General features: G+C 45.8%; 1 protein-coding gene across 1 annotated transcript; it reads right to left on the reverse strand.

The window, feature by feature from the left end:
* Positions 1–14,126: 14,126 nt before the first annotated feature.
* LOC125548762 (L-ascorbate oxidase homolog) lies at positions 14,127–16,657 on the reverse strand. The gene is made up of 3 exons (XM_048712306.2): positions 16,267–16,657; positions 15,024–16,127; positions 14,127–14,923 (listed from the first exon to the last, which is right to left on the reverse strand). Exons 1-3 carry the CDS (start codon positions 16,521–16,523, stop codon positions 14,620–14,622), a joined length of 1,665 nt encoding a protein of 554 aa, XP_048568263.1. The 5' UTR covers positions 16,524–16,657; the 3' UTR covers positions 14,127–14,619.
* Positions 16,658–21,958: the final 5,301 nt, after the last annotated feature.

Below are 21,958 nucleotides of genomic sequence, written 5' to 3' on the forward strand. Positions count from 1 at the left end.
GCCCCAAGATGGGATCTCGAGGATACAGAAAGTTACGGCGGTGGAATTAGGGTTTTGGCTCCTATTCTGGTCGTTTGGGGGTACGTAGGTATATATAGGAGGAAGAAGTACGTCGGTGGAGCAACACGGGCCCCACGAGGGTGGAGGGCGCGCCTGGGGGGAGGGGAGTAGGCGCGCCCCCCTACCTCGTGGCCTCCCTGTTGGTTTCTTGACGTAGGGTCCAAGTCTCCTGGATCATGTTCGGTGAGAAAATCGCGTTCCCGAAGGTTTCATTCCGTTTGGACTCCGTTTGATATTCCTTTTCTTCAAAACCCTAAAATAGGCAAAAAAACAACAATTCTGGGTTGGGCCTCCGTTTAATAGGTTAGTCCCAAAAATAATATAAAAGTGGAAAATAAAGCCCAATAATTTCCAAAACAGTAGATAATATAGCATGGAGCAATCAAAAATTATAGATACGTTGGTGACGTATCATTATCTTATCGGATTGAGTCTTTAAGGATTTGAGAACACTTGATGTATGTCTTGCGTGGGATAACCGTGGTGACAGTGGGTTCTTCTATTGATTCACTTGATGTATGTTTTGCTGATCAACTTGCGGGTTACGCCCATGAACCTATGCATCGTGGTTGGCACACGTTTTCGTCTTGACTCTCCGGTAGAAACTTTGGGGCACTCTTTGAAGTAATTTGTGTTGGTTTGAATAGATGAATCTGAGATTGTGTGATGCATATCGTATAATCATACCCACGGACACTTGAGGTGACATTGGAGTATCTAGGTGACATTAGGGTTTTGGTTGATTTGTGTCTTAAGGTGTTATTCTAGTACGAACTCTAGGGCTGTTTGTGACACTTATAGGAATAGCCCAACGGATTGATTGGAAATAATAACTTTGAGGTGGTTTCGTACCCTACCATAATCTCTTCATTTGTTCTCCGCTATTAGTGACTTTGGAGTGACTCTTTGTTGCATGTTGAGGGATAGTTATGTGATCCAACTATGTTATTATTGTTGAGAGAACTTGCACTAGTGAAAGTATGAACCCTAGGCCTTGTTTCAATGCATTGCAATACCGTTTATGCTCACTTTTATCATTAGCTACCTTGCTGTTTTTATATTTTCAGATTACAAAAACCGATATCTACCATCCATATTGCACTTGTATCACCATCTCTTCGCCGAACTAGTGCACATATACGATTTACCATTGTATTGGGTGTGTTGGGGACACAAGAGACTCTTTGGTATTTTGTTGCAGGATTGCTTGAGAGATACCATTTTCATCCTATGCCTCCTACGGATTGATAAACCTTAGGTCATCCACTTGAGGGAAATTTGCTACTGTCGTACAAACCTCTGCACTTGGAGGCCCAACAACGTCTACAAGAAGAAGGTTGTGTAGTAGACATCAATATGCTCCAAAACCCTCCACTACTTTCTCATATCCACATATGTCCCACACCAAATATCCAACTCGGACCCACCGATTCTTTCTATCCGGCGCCACCGAGTTCAGTTGACATAGCCACTGCCAGAAACCCTAGTATCTTCGGTCTCACCGATAGGGATCTCGGTCTCACCGAGATGTGATTGTAATCTCTCTGTTTCCCTTCGCAATGTTTCGGTCAAACCGAGATGAGTGATCGGTCCCACCGAGATTGCAATGCAAACACTCTGTTTCCTTTTCTTAATGTTTTGGTCCAACCGAGATGAGTGAATCGGTCCCACAGAGTTTGCCTGACCAACTCTCTGTTTGTCTATTACCAAAATCGGTCCCACCAAGTTTTTGTAATTGGTCTCACCGAGATTACGTTATGCCCTAACCCTAATGAAATCGGTCCCACTGAGTTGACATGTCGGTCCCACTGAAACACCTAACGGTCACATTATGAACCAAATCGGTCTGACCGAGTTCTCTGAATGGGTCCCACCGAGTTTGGTGATTTGTGTGTAACGGTTAGATTTTGTGTGGAGGCTACCCCTCCACCCACTCTTCATTCGTGGAGAGAGCCATTAGAACATGCCTACACTTCCAATACATATTTTCTGAGAGAGAACCACCTACACTTGTGTTGAGGTCAAGATATTCCATTCCAACCACATAAATCTTGATCTCTAGCCTTCCCCAAGTTGCTTTCCACTCAAATCTTCTTTCTACAAAATCCAATCCTATGAGAGAGAGTTGAGTGTTGGGGAGACTATCATTTGAAGCACAAGAGCAAGGAGTTCATCATCAACACACCATTTGTTACTTCTTGGAGAGTGGTGTCTCCTAGATTGGCAAGGTGTCACTTGGGAGCCTCCGACAAGATTGTGGAGTTGAACCAAGGAGTTTGTAAGGGCAAGGAGATCGCCTACTTCGCGAAGATATACCCTAGTGAGGCAAGTCCTTCGTGGGCGACGGCCATGGTGGGATAGACAAGGTTGCTTCTTCATGGACCCTTCGTGGGTGGAGCCCTCCGTGGACTCGCGCAACCGTTACCCTTCATGGGTTGAAGTCTCCATCAACGTGGATGTACGATAGCACCACCTATCGGAACCACGCCAAAAATCTTCGTATCTACATTGTGTTTGCTCCCTCAGACTCACCCCTTTACCTTCATATGCAATTGTTTTACATTCCGCTGCTATACTCTTAGAATTGCATGTGTAGGTTGATTGCTTGACTTGTTCTATGTTGCTAAAATCTGCCAAGAACTAAAATTGGGAAAAGGCTAGATTTTTATTTGGTCAAGTAGGCTAATCACCCCCCTCTATACATACTTTCGATCCTACAAGTGGTATGAGAGCTTTGGTCTCCATTTGCTTTGATTTCCATAGCTTTTGGTGGTCATAGCCTTGGTTTCACAACCTAGGAGAGTATGGCATCTAGCAAGGGAAATTACCACCGTAGAGGTCCTTACTTTGATGGTACAAATTTTGCTAGTTGGAAGCATAAAATGAAAATGCATATTCTTGGACATAACCCCGCCGTTTGGGCTATTGTGTGTATTGGCTTGCAAGGTGAATTCTTTGATGGGAGAGAACCAAACCTTGAAGCTATCGCGGAAGAGTTGAAGATGCTACAATACAATGCTCAAGCTTGTGATATTCTCTTCAACGGATTGTGCCCCAAAGAATTCAACAAAATCAGTCGTCTTGAGAATGCAAAGGAAATTTGGGATACTTTGATTGATATGCACGAAGGTACCGACTCCATCAATGAATCCAAATTGGATGTGCTTCAAAGTCAACTTGACAAGTTCAAAATGAAGGATGGTGAAGGTGACGCTGAAATGTATTATAGGCTTGCTCTCATCACAAATGAGATTGTCGGCTTAGGAAGTGAAGAGATGACCGACAAATTCATCATCAAGAAGATCCTAAGAGCCTTGGATGGAAAATATAATACCATGTGCACATTGATCCAAATGATGCCCAATTACAAAGATCTCAAGCCAACGGAAGTCATTGGAAGAATTGTTGCTCATGAGATGTCACTCAAGGATAAGGAAGAGCTTCACAACAAGTCAAGTGGTGCTTACAAAGCCTCATGTGATGCTCCCACATCATCAAGTGAGAAATAGACCTTCAATGAAGAATTGAGCCTAATGGTAAAGAACTTCAACAAGTTCTACAAGAGTAGAAGCAAAGAAAGAAGTTCCAAGTCAAGGTCCTACAATGACAAAAGATCTTCTAGTCATGAGTGTAATTGCTACAATTGTGGAAGACACGGACACTACTCCAATGAGTGTACGACTCCCTACAAAAGAAGAGAAGATTCTCCCAAAAGAAGAAGTAGAAGAGAAGAATCACCACCAAGAGAAAGGAGGAGTAGAGATGATCGTTATGAACGAAAACCCTCTCGGAGAAGCAAGGATTCAGAAAGGTAAGAAAAGTCATCAAGGAGCTACACAAAAATAAGACATCAAGCTCATGTTGGTGAATGGGTATCCGGCTCCGACTCCGACAATCACTCCGAAAGAAGTTATCACTCCGACTCCGAATATACTCAAGATGAAGGTGTTGCCGGTCTAGCACTTGTGTCAACCAACTCCTGTGACATATTTGACTCACCAAATGAAGGAATTGGAAGGTGCTTCATGGCCAAAGTTCCAAAGGTAACACATCCCGAGTATGTTTATTTCAATAGTGATGAAGATGATTTGCTAGGTGATGATGATTTACTTGTTGACAACTCTAGTGATGAAAACTATGATGAAACGTCAATTAATCATGCTAATCAAGATAAAACGAATGATGATGATAAGAAGGATATTGAGCGGCTAACTAAAGAACTAAACACTCTTAAGTTAGCTCATGAAACTACCTTGGAAAATCATTGAGAACTTTTAAAGACTCATGATAAGCTACGCTTTGAAAAGCTCAACCTTGAGCAAGAGCATGAGTTTTTAAAGGCAATCAATGATGATCTTCGCAAGAAAAGTTCTTCTTACATTGCCAAGCGTTTACTCTTGTCTACTTACATGCCACAAGTTAAATCTAGCAACAAGAGCAAGAAAGATTCTTCATCTAGTAGTAACAACAATCATGCTAAATCCAATATTGTTGCTTCTAGTAGTTCTCTTGATTCCACTAATGACTCTCTTAGCCAAGTTACACTTGAGAAAGAAAATAGCTTATTGAAGGGAATTATAGAGAAAGGTGTTTACAAGAGCCTTGTCGGGAGTAAGGAATTTGAGGAAATTGTACGCAAGCAAGGAAGACACCGGAAGAATCAAGGTGTTGGTTTTGAACGAAAATTCAATGCCAATGGAGTTGAGTGGGAAGAAGATCAATACCCCAAGACGAAGTTTGTTCCTCAACAAGAGAAGTATGATCCTACTTCTTTCAAAGGGACACAAGCTCAAGATGATCTTCCACCACAAGACCATAAGCAAAAAGGCAAGGACAAGCTTCAAGAGGAAATTGATGCATTTGAAGAAGCACCCAAGGCCTTGGTCAAGTGGGTTCCCAAGACCACATCAAGTTCTACTTCATCAAGTACATATACAACTCCAAGGGTTCCCATCAAGATGGTGTGGATCCAGAAGAAGAAGAACTAGAGAGTTCTTGAGGGTGACTCCGCCAACATACTTCACTCTTATCATTTTGGCGAGGACAAGTGCAAACAACTTCCATATCTTGCACTAGTTCAAGGAGTCACAAACCCTCTTGTTGGTAAGACAAGGGATAAGGTAACCTAATGCTTTCATGGACATCATCTTGTGTATGCATCACTCTATGTCTATGGATATCCTTGTTTGTTCCTTGTGGGACTAACCCGTGTAGGTATTGAAAGTGCAACTCACTCCAAAGGATTGCTCCAAATGATCTACATCAACATTGAGCATCTACATCTTCAACACCTACATGAAGTCATCATCGACAAAACCCAAGGTTAGTTCATCCCTCTTAGGGGGGATATCACATCTAGGGGGAGCTTTACTCTAACCAATTGAGCTAAAGCAACTCTAATGGTGTGAACACAACAATGCTTTATGTAAAAGTGGTAACCCCACTTGTCCTTAAACGATGAGTATGACCTATGATCAAATGTTCTCATTTGACTCCTAAGTCAATATACTCATATATAGATGACCTAGTCATCGCCAAATTGCTTGATAGATTCTAGAGTGTTTGTGCATGCTTTGTCACATATTTCATTTGCCATTTTATTGTGTGAGCATGTTGGTTTCATATTTTACTCATTCGAGGACATCCATTTGTTGTTTTGATTGTTTGGCTCTTCCTCTTTTGCCAAATGGATGGACAAGAATGCCTAAGAACTCGGTCTAGCTATCTATGCTTTCGTCGTCTCAAACTCTATTCATGCTACATCACAAAGTTTGATCAAGTCAGATTCGAACCACTCTGTGTGAGGAGCACTCGGAGTTCCCGATTTGTCATAGACTTAAACCTCCAAAACCTCTTTGTGCATCTCGGTCTGACTGAGTCATCCTTTTCGGTCCTACCGAGTCACTAAGTTGATCTAGGGTTTTCAATCTCGGTGCAACTGATTAGAGCCTTTCGGTCACACAGAGTTGCAGTAACTGCTTGCAGTTTTGCATCTCGGTGCCACCGAGTCTTTCCACTCGGTCACACTGACAGGGTCAGGTTATATATACCGACGGGCCAAAATTTGGAAATATTTCCGAACCTCCTCGCCCGCGCATAACCTACTCTGCCTCCTTGGGTCTCCGAATCATCCTCTCATCGCCAGCGACCTCCCGCCACTGGTCTCCGCCGCCGTCAACGGAAATCTTCACTGTCGTTGCCGCCGTAGCAAGTTCGACGCCGAACTAGGGTATGAACTTGATTATTGTGCTAATCCTTAACTCCGATTCTTAGCACATTGCTTTGCCATGACCTTTGCCACGATTGAAATCATCCTGTCCAGCGAAAACATCCCGTAGATTAGTTTTGATTTGAAAATTTAGGGTTAGGTCTTAGCCGAATTCATCTCGGACCGACCGAGTTGTAGAATTCGGTCTCACCGATTTTGGCTTAGGCCAGAGCACACGCGTTTTCGGTCTGACAGAAAATTGCAAATCGGTGTGATCGAGTTCGATTCTTTGTGAAACCCTAGCAGTCTCGGTACCACCGAACTATGACTCGGTCTGACCGAGTTCACTAGTTTAGGTTCCAAAAGCTGCTTCAGTATCACCGAGTTTACAAATCGGTAGATCCAAAATGCTTTCTGTGAAGAACTAAAACTAAGTTTTTAAGTCATCCTTTTTGCAAAACTTCTGTACTTTGTGATGCTCATCTACTCTACCTCATCTATAACCTATTCATAGGGTTTGCTGTCGGGATATTTGCAGAGATGTCTGATCAAAGTAATAGTCAGAACAGATCTGAGCAACAGGTGCAGATGAGTGAGGGTTCAGATCCCTCTAGCAGCTATGATGAAGGCAGCAGGAGCACACCAAGCAATCTGCCAAAGGCTGCCACCAGGACAAGGAAGAAGAAAACTTCTGACTCTAAGGATGAGGATTATGTGGCTGTTGAAGATGAAGCCACTTCAAAGAAGAAGGTGATTAAGAAAGAGTATGGCACAACTGCTGCAACAAAGCCTGGTCTGAAAACTAAGATGCCAGCAAGAAGACAACCCATGTCAAAAGTCAGAAGATCAACTGCTGAAGCTTCAAAATCAGCTGCTGAAGAAGCCGAAAAAGGGAAGAAGAGGAAGGAGAGGGTTATGAAAACAATGGCCAGAGTCATTGGAAAGCCCTCCATGATGCAAGATCCTTCAGAAGAAGAGGAAGAGGATGTTGCACCAGCACCCAAAGCACAAAAGCTTATGGGAGATGCAATCAAAGCAAGGGCTGCTCCATCAAAGCCCAAAGCTGCTCCCAAGGCTGCTGCTCCAGCTCCAAAGCCAAAACCCAAGAGGAGCACTAGGAACATACCTACAGAAGAGAAGAATAAGGCCCCAGTGCCTCAAGCTGTTGAAGAAGAAGAAGAAGAAGATGATGATTCTGTTGTGTTGAGGAAGCTGAAGCCAAAGATCCTGGTCACACTGATGCACACCCAGTTGCAGAGAACATGAAAATTAGGAAGGATGCAGGATTGAGACTATGGAGACAGTCTGATCCATATGCTATCAGGAGGAGGACTGTTGTGGACTACATGTCTCACACTAAGGAACAACAGGACTTCTATGAGACTATTCTGCTTGACAAAAGCCCATTGTGTGTGATATGAGATGGGTTGACTGGGAATTCATCAAGGAGAATAAAGATCAATTCCCTGGAGTGCTTGATAGCTTTAAGGCATATGGAGTGGATACCTTTGTTGCCCAGAAGCTCACCAAGTGGAATGATGAGCTCATCATGCAGTTTTACCCCACTGCCCACTTCTATCCAGATGGAAGGATTGTATGGATGTCTGAGGGTACTAGGTACCAATCCATAGTTGATGAGTGGGCCAAGCTTATAAATGCTCCTGAGGAACATGAGGATGACTTGGACATTTATGCAGAGAAGAAGAAAGAACACAACACTATGGCCAACATGTACAAGGAGATCCCAGATGCTGCCTTGGATACACATAAGTTTGGATCTGTCCATTACCTGTTGTCTGGTCTGCCAACAATCAACTGGATATTAAGGCACACACTGCTACCCAAGTCAGGTGATCACAAGATGATCAGAGGACATGCCATCAACTTACTGCACATATTTGATGTCCCACAGAAGTTCAAGGTTATGAGCCTGATTGTTGAGACAATCAAGAGGACTGCTGCTGACTAGAAGACAAGTTGTGGGTATGCTCCACACATTCAGGAGCTCATTAACTCAAAGATGGGCACATGCACATATCTTTTGGACAAGGAGCACCTGCCCATCTATTCTGAATTTGAAGATAATACAGTAGTGATGGATGAAAATGAACCATCTTCAAATCAAGCACATGAAAAGAGAGAGAAGGCTAAGGCAGAGAAGGCTGCAAAGATGCCAACAGCAGAGGAGGCATCTTAGGTATTCTTAAAGAGCAAGCAAGACCAGCTTGGATATCTGATCCAATCCACCCTGAGGATTGAGAAGGGCTTGGCCACCCTGACCAAGAACCAGGAGAGTCTGGAAAGGATCATTGAGCGGAAATTTTATGACCTTGATGTCAAGGTGACAGAGATCCAAACTGCAGTTGAGCAACTTCAGTAGGAAGCAGAGGAGAAGAAAGGAAAGTCTACTACAGATGCTTTTGCCAGAGTGCCCAAAGGACAGAGATCTGCTGCAGTGCTAGTGACAGACACTAGAGCTACAGCATCAGCACCAGCAGCTATAGCTCTAGTTCCACCTCCAGCAGCTACTCCACCAGCTCTAGCTACTTCATCAGAAGCTTTCGTTCTTGGAGTTCTCTCGACACCTCCCACCGAAGATCAAGCCTGAGAGTCGTTTAGCACTATGCATTTTTAACTTTTTTGTAACTTGTTGCTAAAGGGGGAGAAAATGTATAGATCATAGGCTTCGAGAGAGAGAGAGAGAGAGAGAGAGTGTTGGTTTTTATCTCTCTTTGCACTTATTTGGTGTGTTTGAAACTTTATTGTGTGCTTGTGTGAGCTACTTGTGAGATACTTGTTTGATCTTGTGTTTGATCATATGCTACCCTTAATGCTTGTTGGATGATATTATTTCTTATATCCTAGATGATCATTCACTTGTTTTGGTGATGAGTGCATGCTTTAACTTCTATCATTTTGAGCGCTCCACCAAGATGTATGTGACATGGAAGAGTAACCCATGATCCTAATCGATTGTGCATTTGCATTCGAAAGCAAATTTTAAATAATGCACAAATCTAGGGGGAGCTCTTGCTTATCACATACTTCTCAAAGCGACGATGTTTTTCAAATACTATTTATCATTTGTCGAAGCTTTGATCTATATGTTGTCATCAATTACCAAAAAGGGGGAGATTGAAAGTGCAACTATCCCTGGGTGGTTTTGGTAATACCAAACAACATATAGCTCATTGAGCTAATGCTATTCCAAGATGAATATTTCAGGAAAGCTCAATAGTTGGCATGGCATGGATTAGAAAGTGGACCCTTCAAAATGCTAAGGATAAAAGATTGGCTCAAGCTCAAAGCACAAGACTCTACATTTTCTATTTTAATGATCCAAGATCACATTGAGTCTATAGGAAAAGCCAATACTATTAAGAAGGGATGAGGTGTTGCTTAATGAGGTGCTTGCTCAAAATGCTTAGTGATATGCTCCAAAACCCTCCACTATGTTCTCATATCTACATATGTCCCACACCAAATATCCAACTCGGCCCCACCGATTCTTTTTATCCGGCGCCACCGAGTTCAGTTGACATAGCCACTGCCAGAAACCCTAGTATTTTCGGTCTCACCGATAGGGATCTCGGTCTCACCGAGATGTGATTGTAATCTCTCTGTTTCCCTTCGTAACGTTTCGGTCAAACCGAGATGAGCGATCGGTCCCACCGAGATTGCAATGCAAACACTCTGTTTCCTTTTCGTAACGTTTCAGTCCAACCGAGATGAGCGAATCGGTCCCACCGAGTTTGCCTGACCAACTCTCTGTTTGTCTATTACCAAAATCGGTCCCACCGAGTTTGTGTAATCGGTCTCACCGAGATTACGTTATGCCCTAACCCTAATGAAATCGGTCCCACCGAGTTGACATGTCGGTCCCACCGAAACACCTAACGGTCACATTATGAACCAAATCGGTCTGACCGAGTTCTCTGAATGGGTCCCACCGAGTTTGGTGATTTGTGTGTAACGGTTAGATTTTGTGTGGAGGCTATAAATACCCCTCCACCCACTCTTCATTCGTGGAGAGAGCCATCAGAACATGCCTACACTTCCAATACATATTTTCTGAGAGAGAACCACCTACACTTGTGTTGAGGTCAAGATATTCAATTCCAACCACATAAATCTTGATGTCTAGCCTTCCCCAAGTTGCTTTCCACTCAAATCTTCTTTCTACCAAATCCAATCCTATGAGAGAGAGTTGAGTGTTGGGGAGACTATCATTTGAAGCACAAGAGCAAGGAGTTCATCATCAACACACCATTTGTTACTTCTTGTAGAGTGGTGTCTCCTAGATTGGCTAGGTGTCACTTGGGAGCCTCCGACAAGATTGTGGAGTTGAACCAAGGAGTTTGTAAGGGCAAGGAGATTGCCTACTTCGTGAAGATCTACCCTAGTGAGGCAAGTCCTTCGTGGGCAACGGCCATGGTGGGATAGACAAGGTTGCTTCTTCGTGGACCCTTCATGGGTGGAGCCCTCCGTGGACTCGCGCAACCTTTACCCTTCGTGGGTTGAAGTCTTCATCAATGTGGATGTACGATAGCACCACCTATCGGAACCACGCCAAAAATCTCCGTATCTACATTGTGTTTGCTCCCTCAAACTCATCCCTTTACCTTCATATGCAATTGTTTTACATTCCGCTGTTATACTCTTAGAATTGCATGTGTAGGTTGATTGCTTGACTTGTGCTATGTTGCTAAAATCTGCCAAGAACTAAAATTGGGAAAAGGCTAGATTTTTATTTGGTCAAGTAGGCTAATCACCCCCCTCTAGACATACTTTCGATCCTACAAACGGAAAAGTAGCTAAGCAAAGATCAATAAGTGAAAAGCTCGTAGGCAATGGGTCAGTGATGGATAATTATGTCGGATGCGATTCCTCATGCAACAGTTATAACATAGGATGACACAGAACTAGCTCCAGTTCATCAATGTAATGTAGGCATGTATTTCGAATATAGTCATACGTGCTTATGGAAAAGAACTTGCATGACATCTTTTGTCCTACCCTCCCGTGGCAGAGGGGTCCTATTGGAAACTAAGGGATATTAAGGCCTCCTTTTAATAGAGTACCGGACCAAAGCATTAACACTTAGTGAATACATGAACTCCTCAAACTATGGTCATCACCGGTAAGTATCCCGATTATTGTCACTTCGGGGTTAACGGATCATAACACATAATAGGTGACAATAGACTTGCAAGATAGGATCAAGAACTCACATATATTCATGAAAACATAATAGGTTCAGATCTGAAATCATGGCACTCGGGCCCTAGTGACAAGCATTAAGCATAGCGAAGTCATAGCAACATCAATCTCAGAACATAATTGATACTAGGGATCAAACCCTAACAAAACTAACTCGATTACATGATAAATCTCATCCAACCCATCACCGTCCATCAAGCCTACGATGGAATTACTTACGCACGGCGGTGATCATCATGAAATTGGTGATGGAGGAAGGTTGATGATGACAATGGCGAGGATTCCCCTCTCCGGAGCCCCGAACGGACTCCAGATCAGCCCTCCCGAGAGAGATTAGGGCTTGGCAGCGGCTCTGTATCGTAAAACGCGATGAATCCTTCTCTCTGATTTTTTTCTCTCCCCGAACATGAATATATAGAGTTGGAGTTGAGGTCGGTGGAGCACCAGGGGGGCCACGAGGCAGGGGGCGCGCCCAGGGGGGTAGGCGCGCCTCCCACCCTCGTGGACAGGGTGTGGGCCCCTGGCATTGATTCTTTCGCCGGTATTTTTTATATATTCCAAAAATATTCTCCGTTGAATTTTAGGTCATTCTGAGAACTTTTATTTCTGCACAAAAATAACACCATGGCAATTCTGCTGAAAACAGCGTCAGTCCGGGTTAGTCCCATTCAAATCATGCAAGTTAGAGTCCAAAACAAGGGCAAAAGTGTTTGAAAAAGTAGATACGATGGAGAGGTATCAATGTGAACTAGATTATTGACTCTAGTGCAAGTAGGAGACTGAAGAAAATATGCCCTAGAGGTAATAATAAAGTTGTTATTTATATTTCCTTATATCGTGATACATGTTTATTATTCATGCTAGAATTGTATTAACCGGAAAATTAGTACATGTGTGAATACATAGACAAAACAAAATGTCCCTAGTATGCCTCTACTTGACTAGCTCGTTAATCAAAACAGAGTTCTTCTTTCTTTTTTGTGGCAATCCATACGTTGAGCTGAACGGCCCAGACCAGGCAGGACCCCCAGACGCAAACAGGCCTGTTGCCATCAGCATTTGAGGGCCACATGGGCTGGCCCAACCGAACTTTTGGTGAGCCTGCGATCATTGACCTTGACCGGAACTCCGGCGATCGTTGACTTTTGAAAAATGGAAAAAATCACAAAAAAATGAAAGAAAGTTCAAAAAATTTGTAATTTTTTTGAAACTTTTTGAAAAAATCACAATTTTTTTTAAAAGTTCAAGTCTTGGAAAGCTCATAATTAGAAACAGTTTGCAAAATTAGAAAAAAGTGCATCAATTTTAAAAAAGGTTCAGAATTTTTTTTGGAAAAAGTTCATAATGTGAATGAGTTCATGAAATTTGGGAAAGAGTTCATGGATTTGAAAGTAAAAGTTCACAAAAAATTTAAAAGTTTCAAACTTGAAGAATAGTTCACAAAAAATGGGAAAATATTTCAAATTTGAGAAAAAGTTCAGGAATTTGATTACCTAAAATGAAAAAATAAAGAAAAAGAAAACAAAAAACGAATAAAATGGAAACAAAATGGGAAAATCTGGTGAAAAAAAAAACCCTACATGGGTCGGCCCATCTAGATACCAGTGTTGTGGAGGGGGTATGCGCCGTTTAGCAAAATACACACTAACCGACGCTTAAGGCGCCAAATAGGAGTTGGGGAACAATGGCGTGCTGGAGTAAGGTTTCTCTGGTCTCTTCTTATCTTAACGTCGTCCGATTTGCCGCAGCGAATGGTCGGTGAAAGTTTGTGTCCTCAGATTTAATCTGTTGTCATTCTTCAAAACTTGTTGTTTGTTGTATGGTTCTTCTGCAAGATTTATCTTCTTTCTTTACAACTTTACAATGGACGTGGACGACGATTTCTTTCTTTGCTAATGAACTTCTCACTGATCCAATGACTTTGCAAGGTGCATTGATTATCTTCAGATTCGGGATAGCTCCGGGGGCTCGTGAGGCTTAAAAAACCTCAAAGAGGATTCCCTTGGTGGAGTCTGTGTCAGCGTTGTTGGTTCCTTGCTGCATAGATGTTCATCTTGGGGTGGATGGTTCTCGTCAATGGCAGCTCATCGGTGTTAGGGTTTTTTTTAATTTTTTTTGTCTTGCAAAGTCCATTATGTCATACCATAGTTGTGTCATTCCTATTTGGATAAAAAGTAGTTTGTGTTTAAAAAAAGGAAAAGAAAAATGTTTTTCGCCAGTTCCCCTCACCTCCCGTCGTCGTGTTGCGAGGTGAGGAGAATGTTGCATCTTCGTAGACGTTGTCAAAAGTTTTTATTGTGTGATCCCTTCAGTTTTCATCAGCAAAGTTCTGCAAAGGGTGCGGTGTCAGCAAGAATAAATGTACTATGGTTCTTCTCTTGTTGTGCCGAAGTCTTGCCAGGCGACGCCATGGAGTCCATGGAATCAGAAAGTTTGTGGCTTACAAGTTTGGTGTGTTCGGCCATACGGATTGAGGTTTATGATTCGTTCATATGGATCTGATGAGCTTATGCTAGTGTTTTCTTTCGCTTTTTATTATTGCGATCCATTGTGACAGTTTTGCATAAGGTACACTGAACCCAAAGCCAGTTTTGCAAAGGTACAGTGAAGCAGATTTTAATTAAGTTCCACAGGGAAGTTAGAGAAAACAGAAGATGGAATAAAAACCGCAAAGGTGCGCTCATGTACATATATATGGTATCGGATTATAGACACACAATAACCAATTTGCCCAAAGGACTTATTGGATAAATGATGATCATCAGATAGAATTAATTAACTCCTATTACAACGTAAACGATTCGAGAGGGCGTCCCGATCGAGCTCGTATCCGGCCAATCTCTCTTCTTCTTGTTCTGAAATCATCATCCTCCTCGTTCCGATGACAGGCGGCGCTCACATGACGATGAGGCCCCCTTTTTTGTTGTTGTTTTATTTTCCTCGAAAAGAGAGAGTGAACCTGACAAGAAGAACAGCCGACGTGGGGGCGTACGAAAAAAAAAGAAGAAACGAAAAAACTCTCCTGCTCTTCCTGTTGTTGTCGTTGTACGTACGTAGTGTGTACAGCACCATGCAAGCGTGCTCTCATGGAGTGGAGTGGAGTGGAATTAATGGAGCTGGGGGAGAGTGGTTTATGCGATGGTGTAGGGCGGCGGCAGCGGCATGCCGACGACCTTGCCGCAGCGGAGGGCGTTGTCGGGCATGTTGTACTCGTCCCTGAGCGACCTGGCCGGCGAGGTGCAGCTCACATACAGCTGCTCGCCCAGGTAGTACCTCTCCCACAGATTGGACCTCAAGTTCCACATCCCGGCGTTGTCGAACGTTAGCATCACCGCCGTCCACGACCTCGGGTACACCTGGATGGTGTGCCGGCTCACCGTGTCCAGGAGGTTGTATGTCTTCCTGCTCTCCACCGACCATAGCCCCGGTCCCATGCTGCATCCATCCATGGTCCGGTCAGAAGACAGACCCGATCGATGATCCATGAGGCATGCATGCAGCTTAGCAGTTCCATGAAATTAGTTAGTAGTCTTACCCGGCGGCGAAGAAGGCGTAGCCGTCGAGGTGGAAGGTGTCGATGCTCTTCTCGGGGTTCTCGAACACAATCTCAATGTAGGTGCGGTGCTCGGTGGTGATGACGCTGGGGGCGACCTTGATGGGCGTGCCCTCCTTGGGCGGCGTGTCGGTGACGAGGTTGTACTCGAACACTCCCTTGGTGGCGTTGAAGTACTCGGCGAGCTTGAGCGGCGTCTCGGGGTCGGTGTGGGACACGCCGTTGAGGGCGTACCTCTCCTTGCCGTCGACCTTGCCGCGGCTGGGGGAGAGCTTGATGGTGCGGGTGATGTTGATCTGGCCGTAGTGGTAGGACCCCTGCGGGTTGGGCCTGGCGGCGCTGGCCGTCAGGTTCCAGCGGAAGGACCTCCACTGGTTGATGGACCAGGCCCATCCGTCCGGCGCGTCCGGCAGCTTGGCCGCCGGCGGGGTGTTGGACCCCTTGTAGCGAATCACGGCGGTGATGGTGCTGACCCCCTTGATGAAGCGGGTGGAGGCGATGAAGAAGTAGTCCCCGGGCTTCTGGTTGGCGGTGGTGAGGAAGGAGAGGCACTGGCCGATGTGGACGTCCATGGAGTCGTACTCGTTCTGCACGGTGTGGGAGCCCTCCATCTCCACCAGCTTGAGGACGTGGCCCTGGATGCGCACGTTGAGGGTGGTCTTGATGCCGACGTTGCAGACGCGGAAGCGGTACGTCTTGCCGGCCTCCACGTTGTACATGGGCGGGTTGGAGGCGTCCTTCTCGTTCTTGCCGTTGATGAGCAGCCCCGCGGGGCGGCCGATGCCCTTGCCGGTGTCGAGGTTCTTGGCCAGCACGGTGTGGTCCTTGGTGTACCAGTCGCCGACGAGGGCGCCGAAGTCGTCGGCCGGCGGGTCGAAGGGCACCGGGATGAGCGGGCGGCTGTGGATGCTGATGAGCCCGTAGGCCCCGGCGGCGCGCTGCATGCCGATGCTGGGGTAGTAGAAGAAGGTGCCGATCTGGTCCTTGAACTGCATCTTGTAGGTGAAGTTGGTGCCCGGCAGGATGGGGCACATGTCGCCCGGCATGCCGTCCTGCCACGAGCTCTTCCTCTGCTGGATCCCGTGCCTGCATGCACGCACGCAAACATGCAGACGCAATGCATGCATGCAGAATGATCGATCGGATACGGTCCTACTCTTCCATCTAGTCTAGTCTAGTCTAGTAACACAAGAGAAGAGAGAAGAAGAAGAAACGGAAGGCGTACCAGGTGAAGAGGAGCGGCTGGTCGAGCTGGTTGAAGACGTTGACGATGATGTTATTGTTGGAGGTGCAGTTGATGGTGGGGCCGGGGAACTCGCCGTTGATGAGGATCATCTTCTGGGGCGTGCCCATGGGGGACTTGGTCCCGTACGCCACCTTCCAGTCGAAGAAGAGGTAGGGGTCCTCGGCGCGCACCGCCACGGCGAGCAGCGCCAGCGCCAGCGCCAGCACCGCGGCGCGCATCTTGGGCCCGGCTGTCATCGTCCCCTCGTCTCTCCGGCTCCTCCTGCGTGTACGGATGGATTCGCTCCCTCTCCGGCTGGTCGGCGGATCGATCAACGCGACGGCGGGCGCATGCGGCGGTGGAGATGGGAGGGGACGGGGGGAGGCACAGGAGGCCGAGGAGGCCCGCGGCTTATATGTGTCCAGGCGCCATGGCTGCGTGCGGTTGGTTTCTTCCAGCGCCCGCAACGCCCGCGCGTCCGCTCGCCGATCTATCGGGCTCCACCGCCTGCGGTCGGTCTCCCTCTATTCTTGACCTGTTCCTCCATGCATGCCCCTCCCCCTGCGTGGCCGTGGCGTACTGCCATGCCATCGCTCGGTGTCTCGGCCGGTGACAGCCAAGTACTCTACTTTGCCGTTGGTGCCACCATGATGATCCTAACCGATGCTAAGTTCCAGGTCGATCCTAGACACTATCTACTCAACTTCCTATCTGGCCTACCCGATACTTTGGGTCCATCCCAACAATACTGCGCGTCCCTGTGATCTTAACGTTCAGGATCACATTGTACGGGAATCGTTTTCCCATTTTTGTCAGCTGTACGGCCGGGGATCGTGTTACAAAACGCAACCTTGATTTTTTTTGCCCCCACGAAATCATCAGTTGGTTAAGGGCAACATTTGGCAAAGATTACCCCGAACCCTCTTCGGGTGGTGGCAATTGACGCAAAGCATATGCGTCATTTGTTATCGCCAGACAGTTTTACTGGATCTTCTCCTATCAAAGGAAATATGGGAGGTTGTTTCTACGTGTTATTATCTGATTTTTATCACGTATTCTCGCCAATCATATCATGTATTTTTACATGTATTCTTTTCTTACGAAACAATATTCGATCTATTCATCCTCAATCATGACAGTACAACAAACGCTAGAAATAATAAAAGTTACACTCAGATTCATAGACCAATTTTGGGACGGAGAGAGTACTACAAGGCCGAAGGCGCACCACTGTCATCCCCCCTCATCCCTCTCACCAGAGCTGGCAAAAGGGAAGTCATCATGCTAAGACCCCTTAGGACCAACGCATCAGAACAGCAACCGTCGCCGATTAGGAGCAGCGTAGATCAGAAGGATCCAACCTAAAGACACACGAATGTAGACGAACAACGAATAGATCCGACCAAATCCACCTAAGTCACACACCCACCGATAATGCTAGATGCATCGGGAGAGGGGCTAGACGGAGAGAACCTTATTCCATCTGCTGGGAGCCGCCGCCGTCTCGCCTTCCTGAGTAGGACACAAATCATAACAAAACTCAAAATCACATCTAAAAACAGAGTCGTCCTACCGGCAAGGGCCGGAATCCACCGCACCCCCATGACCCTAAGGCCACCGAGACGAGGCGGACCGGCGGCGGCGGGGAACCCTAATTTTTTTAGGGGAGGAGGAGGCGGCTCCGATTGAGCTGGTCGTAGAACTCGAATTGCGGCTTACCACATTTTTACCTGTTTTTAAAAATAAATATCCTTTGAACAGATGTTTGAACGTTTTCACCATTTTGTTTCTCAAGTCGAGACCTCCAAAACTAGGCCCCATATTCATATTTCTCAACATACCTTTTTCTTTGACGTAACTTGTAGTCTTGTATTAACAAATATAACAAACTTGTGCGCCTCACGGTCACGTACATGTGCTTCATGGAGTAACATACTTGCACTCCTCAAAGGGTAGAAGTACTAACATGTAGTGCAGCTTGTACTCTTCACCCGTAAAAAAAGACCCTAATAAGTGGCACCACGTGTGGCACGAACACATGGCAAATTCAAACGTTTTTTTATGACAAGTTTAGTGGCATGAGGATGGTAATTGTAGTTCTGAAGCATGGCAATTTTTTTTTCAGATAGCAAGTTTCAGTTTTTCTTTTTCTTTTCAGATGGCAATTTTAGTTGTAAAAAGCATCAGGGCCGGGTTGCTTCATGTCATATATGTGACACTTATAATTTGGAGGGAAAAAAATACTTGTACACTTCACAATACAACTTGTGCTTTCAGCACAACACAGAATGTACTCCCCCACTAGAATCTATACTCCCTGCGTAAGCACATCTGTGATCCCATCATGCAGCGTGTACTCTATAAAGTAACCCAACTTGTACTCCTCGCAACGTAGTTGTTGTTGGGGATCGTTACAGAAATTAATTTTTTTCTGCGCATCACCAAGATCAATTTATGGAGAAATAAGCAACGAGAGAGGGGGGGAGTGCATCTTCATATCCTTGAAGATCGCGACACAGAAGCGTTACAAGAACACGGATGAGGGAGTCGTACTCGTGGCGATTCAGATCGCGGTTGATTTCGATCCAAGCGCCGAACAACGGCGCCTCCGCGTTTAACGCACGTGCAGCCCGATGACGTCTCCCACGCCTTGATCCAGTAAGGAGAGAGGGAGAGGTTGAGGAAGACAACTCCAGCAGCAGCACGACGGCGTGGTGGTGTTGGAGCAGTGTGGTACTCCAGCAGGGCTTCGCCAAGCGTCGCGGGAGAAGGAGGAGGTGTTGGGGAGGGGGAGGGTTGCGCCTTGGATGTGGTGCGGCTGCCCTCCCACCCCCCCCCTTCTATTTATAGGGGCAAGGGAAAGGGGGGCCGGCCTCCTCCAGATGGATCTAGAGGGGGGCGGCCAAGGGGGGAGGCTTGCCCCCCAAACCAAGGGGGGCGCCCCCTTTAGGGTTTCCCCCCCCCCAACCCTAGGCGCATGGGCCCTAGGGGGGTTTGGCGCCCAGCCCACCTAGGGGCTGGTTCCCCTCCATATTCAGCCCATAAGGCCCTCCGGGGCAGGTGGACCCTCCCGATGGACCCCCGGAACCCTTTCGGTGGTCCCGGTACAATACCGATAGACCCCCGAACACTTCCGGCGACCGAATGAGGACTTCCCATGTATAAATCTTTATCTCCGGACCATTCCGGAATTCCTCGTGACGTCCGGGACTCCGAACAACATTCGGTAACCACGTAAAAACTTTCCCTATAACCCTAGCGTCATCGAACCTTAAGTGTGTAGACCCTACGGGTTCGGGAGTCATGTAGACATGACCGAGACATCTCTCTGGCCAATAACCAACAACGGGATCTGGATACCTATGTTGACTCCCACATGCTCCACGATGATCTCATCGGATGAACCACGATGTCGAGGATTCAATCAACCCCGTATACAATTCCCTTTGTCAATCGGTGTGTTACTTGCCCGAGATTCGATCGTGGTATCCCGATACCTCGTTCAATCTCGTTACCGGCACGTCACTTTACTCGTTCCGTAATGCATGATCCCGTGACTAACTGCTTAGACACATTGAGCTCATTATGATGATGCATTACCGAGTGGGCCCAGAGATACCTCTCCGTCATACGGAGTGACAAATCCCAGTCTCGATTCGTGCCACCCAACAGACACTTTCGGAGATACCCGTAGTGCACCTTTATAGCCACCCAGTTACGTTGTGACGTTTGGCACACCCAAAGCATTCCTACTGTATCTGGGAGTTGCACAATCTCATGGTCTAAGGAAATGATACTTGACATTAGAAAAGCTTTAGCAGATGAACTACACGATCTTGTGCTATGCTTAGGATTGGGTCTTGTCCATCACATCATTCTCCTAATGATGTGATCCCGTTATCAATGACATCCAATGTCCATGGTTAGGAAACCGTAACCATCTATTGATCAACGAGCTAGTCAATTAGAGGCTCACTAGGGACATGTTGTGGTCTATGTATTCACACATGTATTACGATTTCCGGATAACACAATTATAGCATGAACAATAGACAATTATCATGAACAAGGAAATATAATAATAACCATTTTATTATTGCCTCTAGGGCATATTTCCAACAGTTGTATTTAGCCCTCGCAAAGAAATGTAGTTGTACTTAAAAATCAAGAAAAAAGAAAACCAAGAAAGATGGAAAACCGAAGGAAAACCAGCAAACCCCCAAAAGCAGAAGAACAAGTCTAAGCAAAAAAGCAGAAAAATAAACCTAGATAATACCGAGCAAAACCAAACTATTGGTTATAAACTTTCTATCTAGTTTGTGTGTAAGTTAGTTTTTTTTTCGAGAGAGAAACTTTTGATTGATTTATAATCAATCATGCCAATACAACAAACTGGAGGTAAAAAAATTATAACCAGGTCTATAGGCCACCTAGCAACGACTACAAGCACTAAGCTAGCCGAAGGCGCACCACCATCACCGCCCCTCCCACACCGGAGGCAGGCAAACTTTCTTGTAGTCGACAGCCAGGAAGCCGTCATGCTAAGGCCCCATGGGACCTGCGCACCAGAGCAATAACCATCACCGATGAAGAAAGTCATAGATCGAAAGGATCAAACCAATAAACATCCAAATAAAAATTGGATCCAAACAGATCCACCGAAGACCAACACCGATCGAATCCTGCGAGACCCGACAGAGACACACCTTTACACGCCCTCTGACGACGCTAGGCGCACCGCCAAGACGGAGGTCGAACATGGGAGACATTATTCCTACCGAGAGGCATCACCACCACCACATAGCCCCAACCAAGACACTGGACCTAACAAAATCGAGAGCGGGTCCCTCCTACCGTCCGGGGAGGGGGGGGGTCTTTTCAGGGAGAGTAGGAAATACACGAGCCCTATGTTCTTAGCTATTCGTCACTCCGTTCAACGTCTGGTGCACAAGGGAAAAGATAGAACGCGGATTGGAATTCTATCCATATTTTGAAGTTTCGTTATGCTTCAAGAATAAAGAGAGAATAATTTAGTGTCACCCTACCGTTGAAAATGTGAATGTAATTGAGCGGACATACTGATTTTGGCTCTCAAATAATAAGTGACACACGTGTGACACGAAGTAACACCACCCTTACGTTTTTACAACTAAAATTTTCATCTAAAAAAACGAAACCCCAAAAAACTGAAACTTGCCATACAATAGAAAGTTTCCATGCTTCGCAACTAAACTTGCCATCAAAAAATATCATGACGGAATTGCTTCGTGCCATACACATGTGGCACTTATCAGAGTCCCAATAATTTGGCACGAGTACAGGTTCCAAATAAGCTAAAACCGAAAGCACACGATATGGTATGTTTATGTGTTATGTATCATATATCTTGTGTGGCATGTGCGGTTATTTTCTTCTTGGCAGCCCATGCTCAAACCCTGGTTCCGCTCCTCGAGCGTTTCCCGTCGACACTCAGGAGTGCATGGATGAGGCAACGTTTCCGTCAATAAAGGAGTGTGTGGATGACTTTGTCTGGTTTTCAATAGAATAGACTGTCGTGTGAGTACGTGTGTGTGATGGTGTGGGTGGGTACTATCACATGCTCGTACGGTCATGCCCGTGTAAATTGGGCAACGAGCACTCCTAGTTGCGTGGTCGTGCGATGGCATCCTGTTTCTTTATGCTCCAGGGTGAC

This window comes from Triticum urartu, chromosome 3A (assembly GCF_056163025.1).
Source record: "Triticum urartu cultivar PI428250 chromosome 3A, HENAU_Tu73, whole genome shotgun sequence".
NCBI lineage: Eukaryota > Viridiplantae > Streptophyta > Magnoliopsida > Poales > Poaceae > Triticum > Triticum urartu.

What these genes read in the sequence shown, in the direction of transcription:
- LOC125548762 (XM_048712306.2), bottom strand. Translation starts at nt 16,523, where the DNA reads ATGACAGCCGGGCCCAAGATGCGCGCCGCGGTGCTGGCGCTGGCGCTG. An exon ending in CAGCCGCTCCTCTTCACCTG is followed by an intron (nt 16,128 to 16,266) that starts GTACGCCTTCCG and finishes GCGTGCATGCAG; the next exon opens with GCACGGGATCCAGCAGAGGA. An exon ending in TACGCCTTCTTCGCCGCCGG is followed by an intron (nt 14,924 to 15,023) that starts GTAAGACTACTA and finishes GGATGGATGCAG; the next exon opens with CATGGGACCGGGGCTATGGT.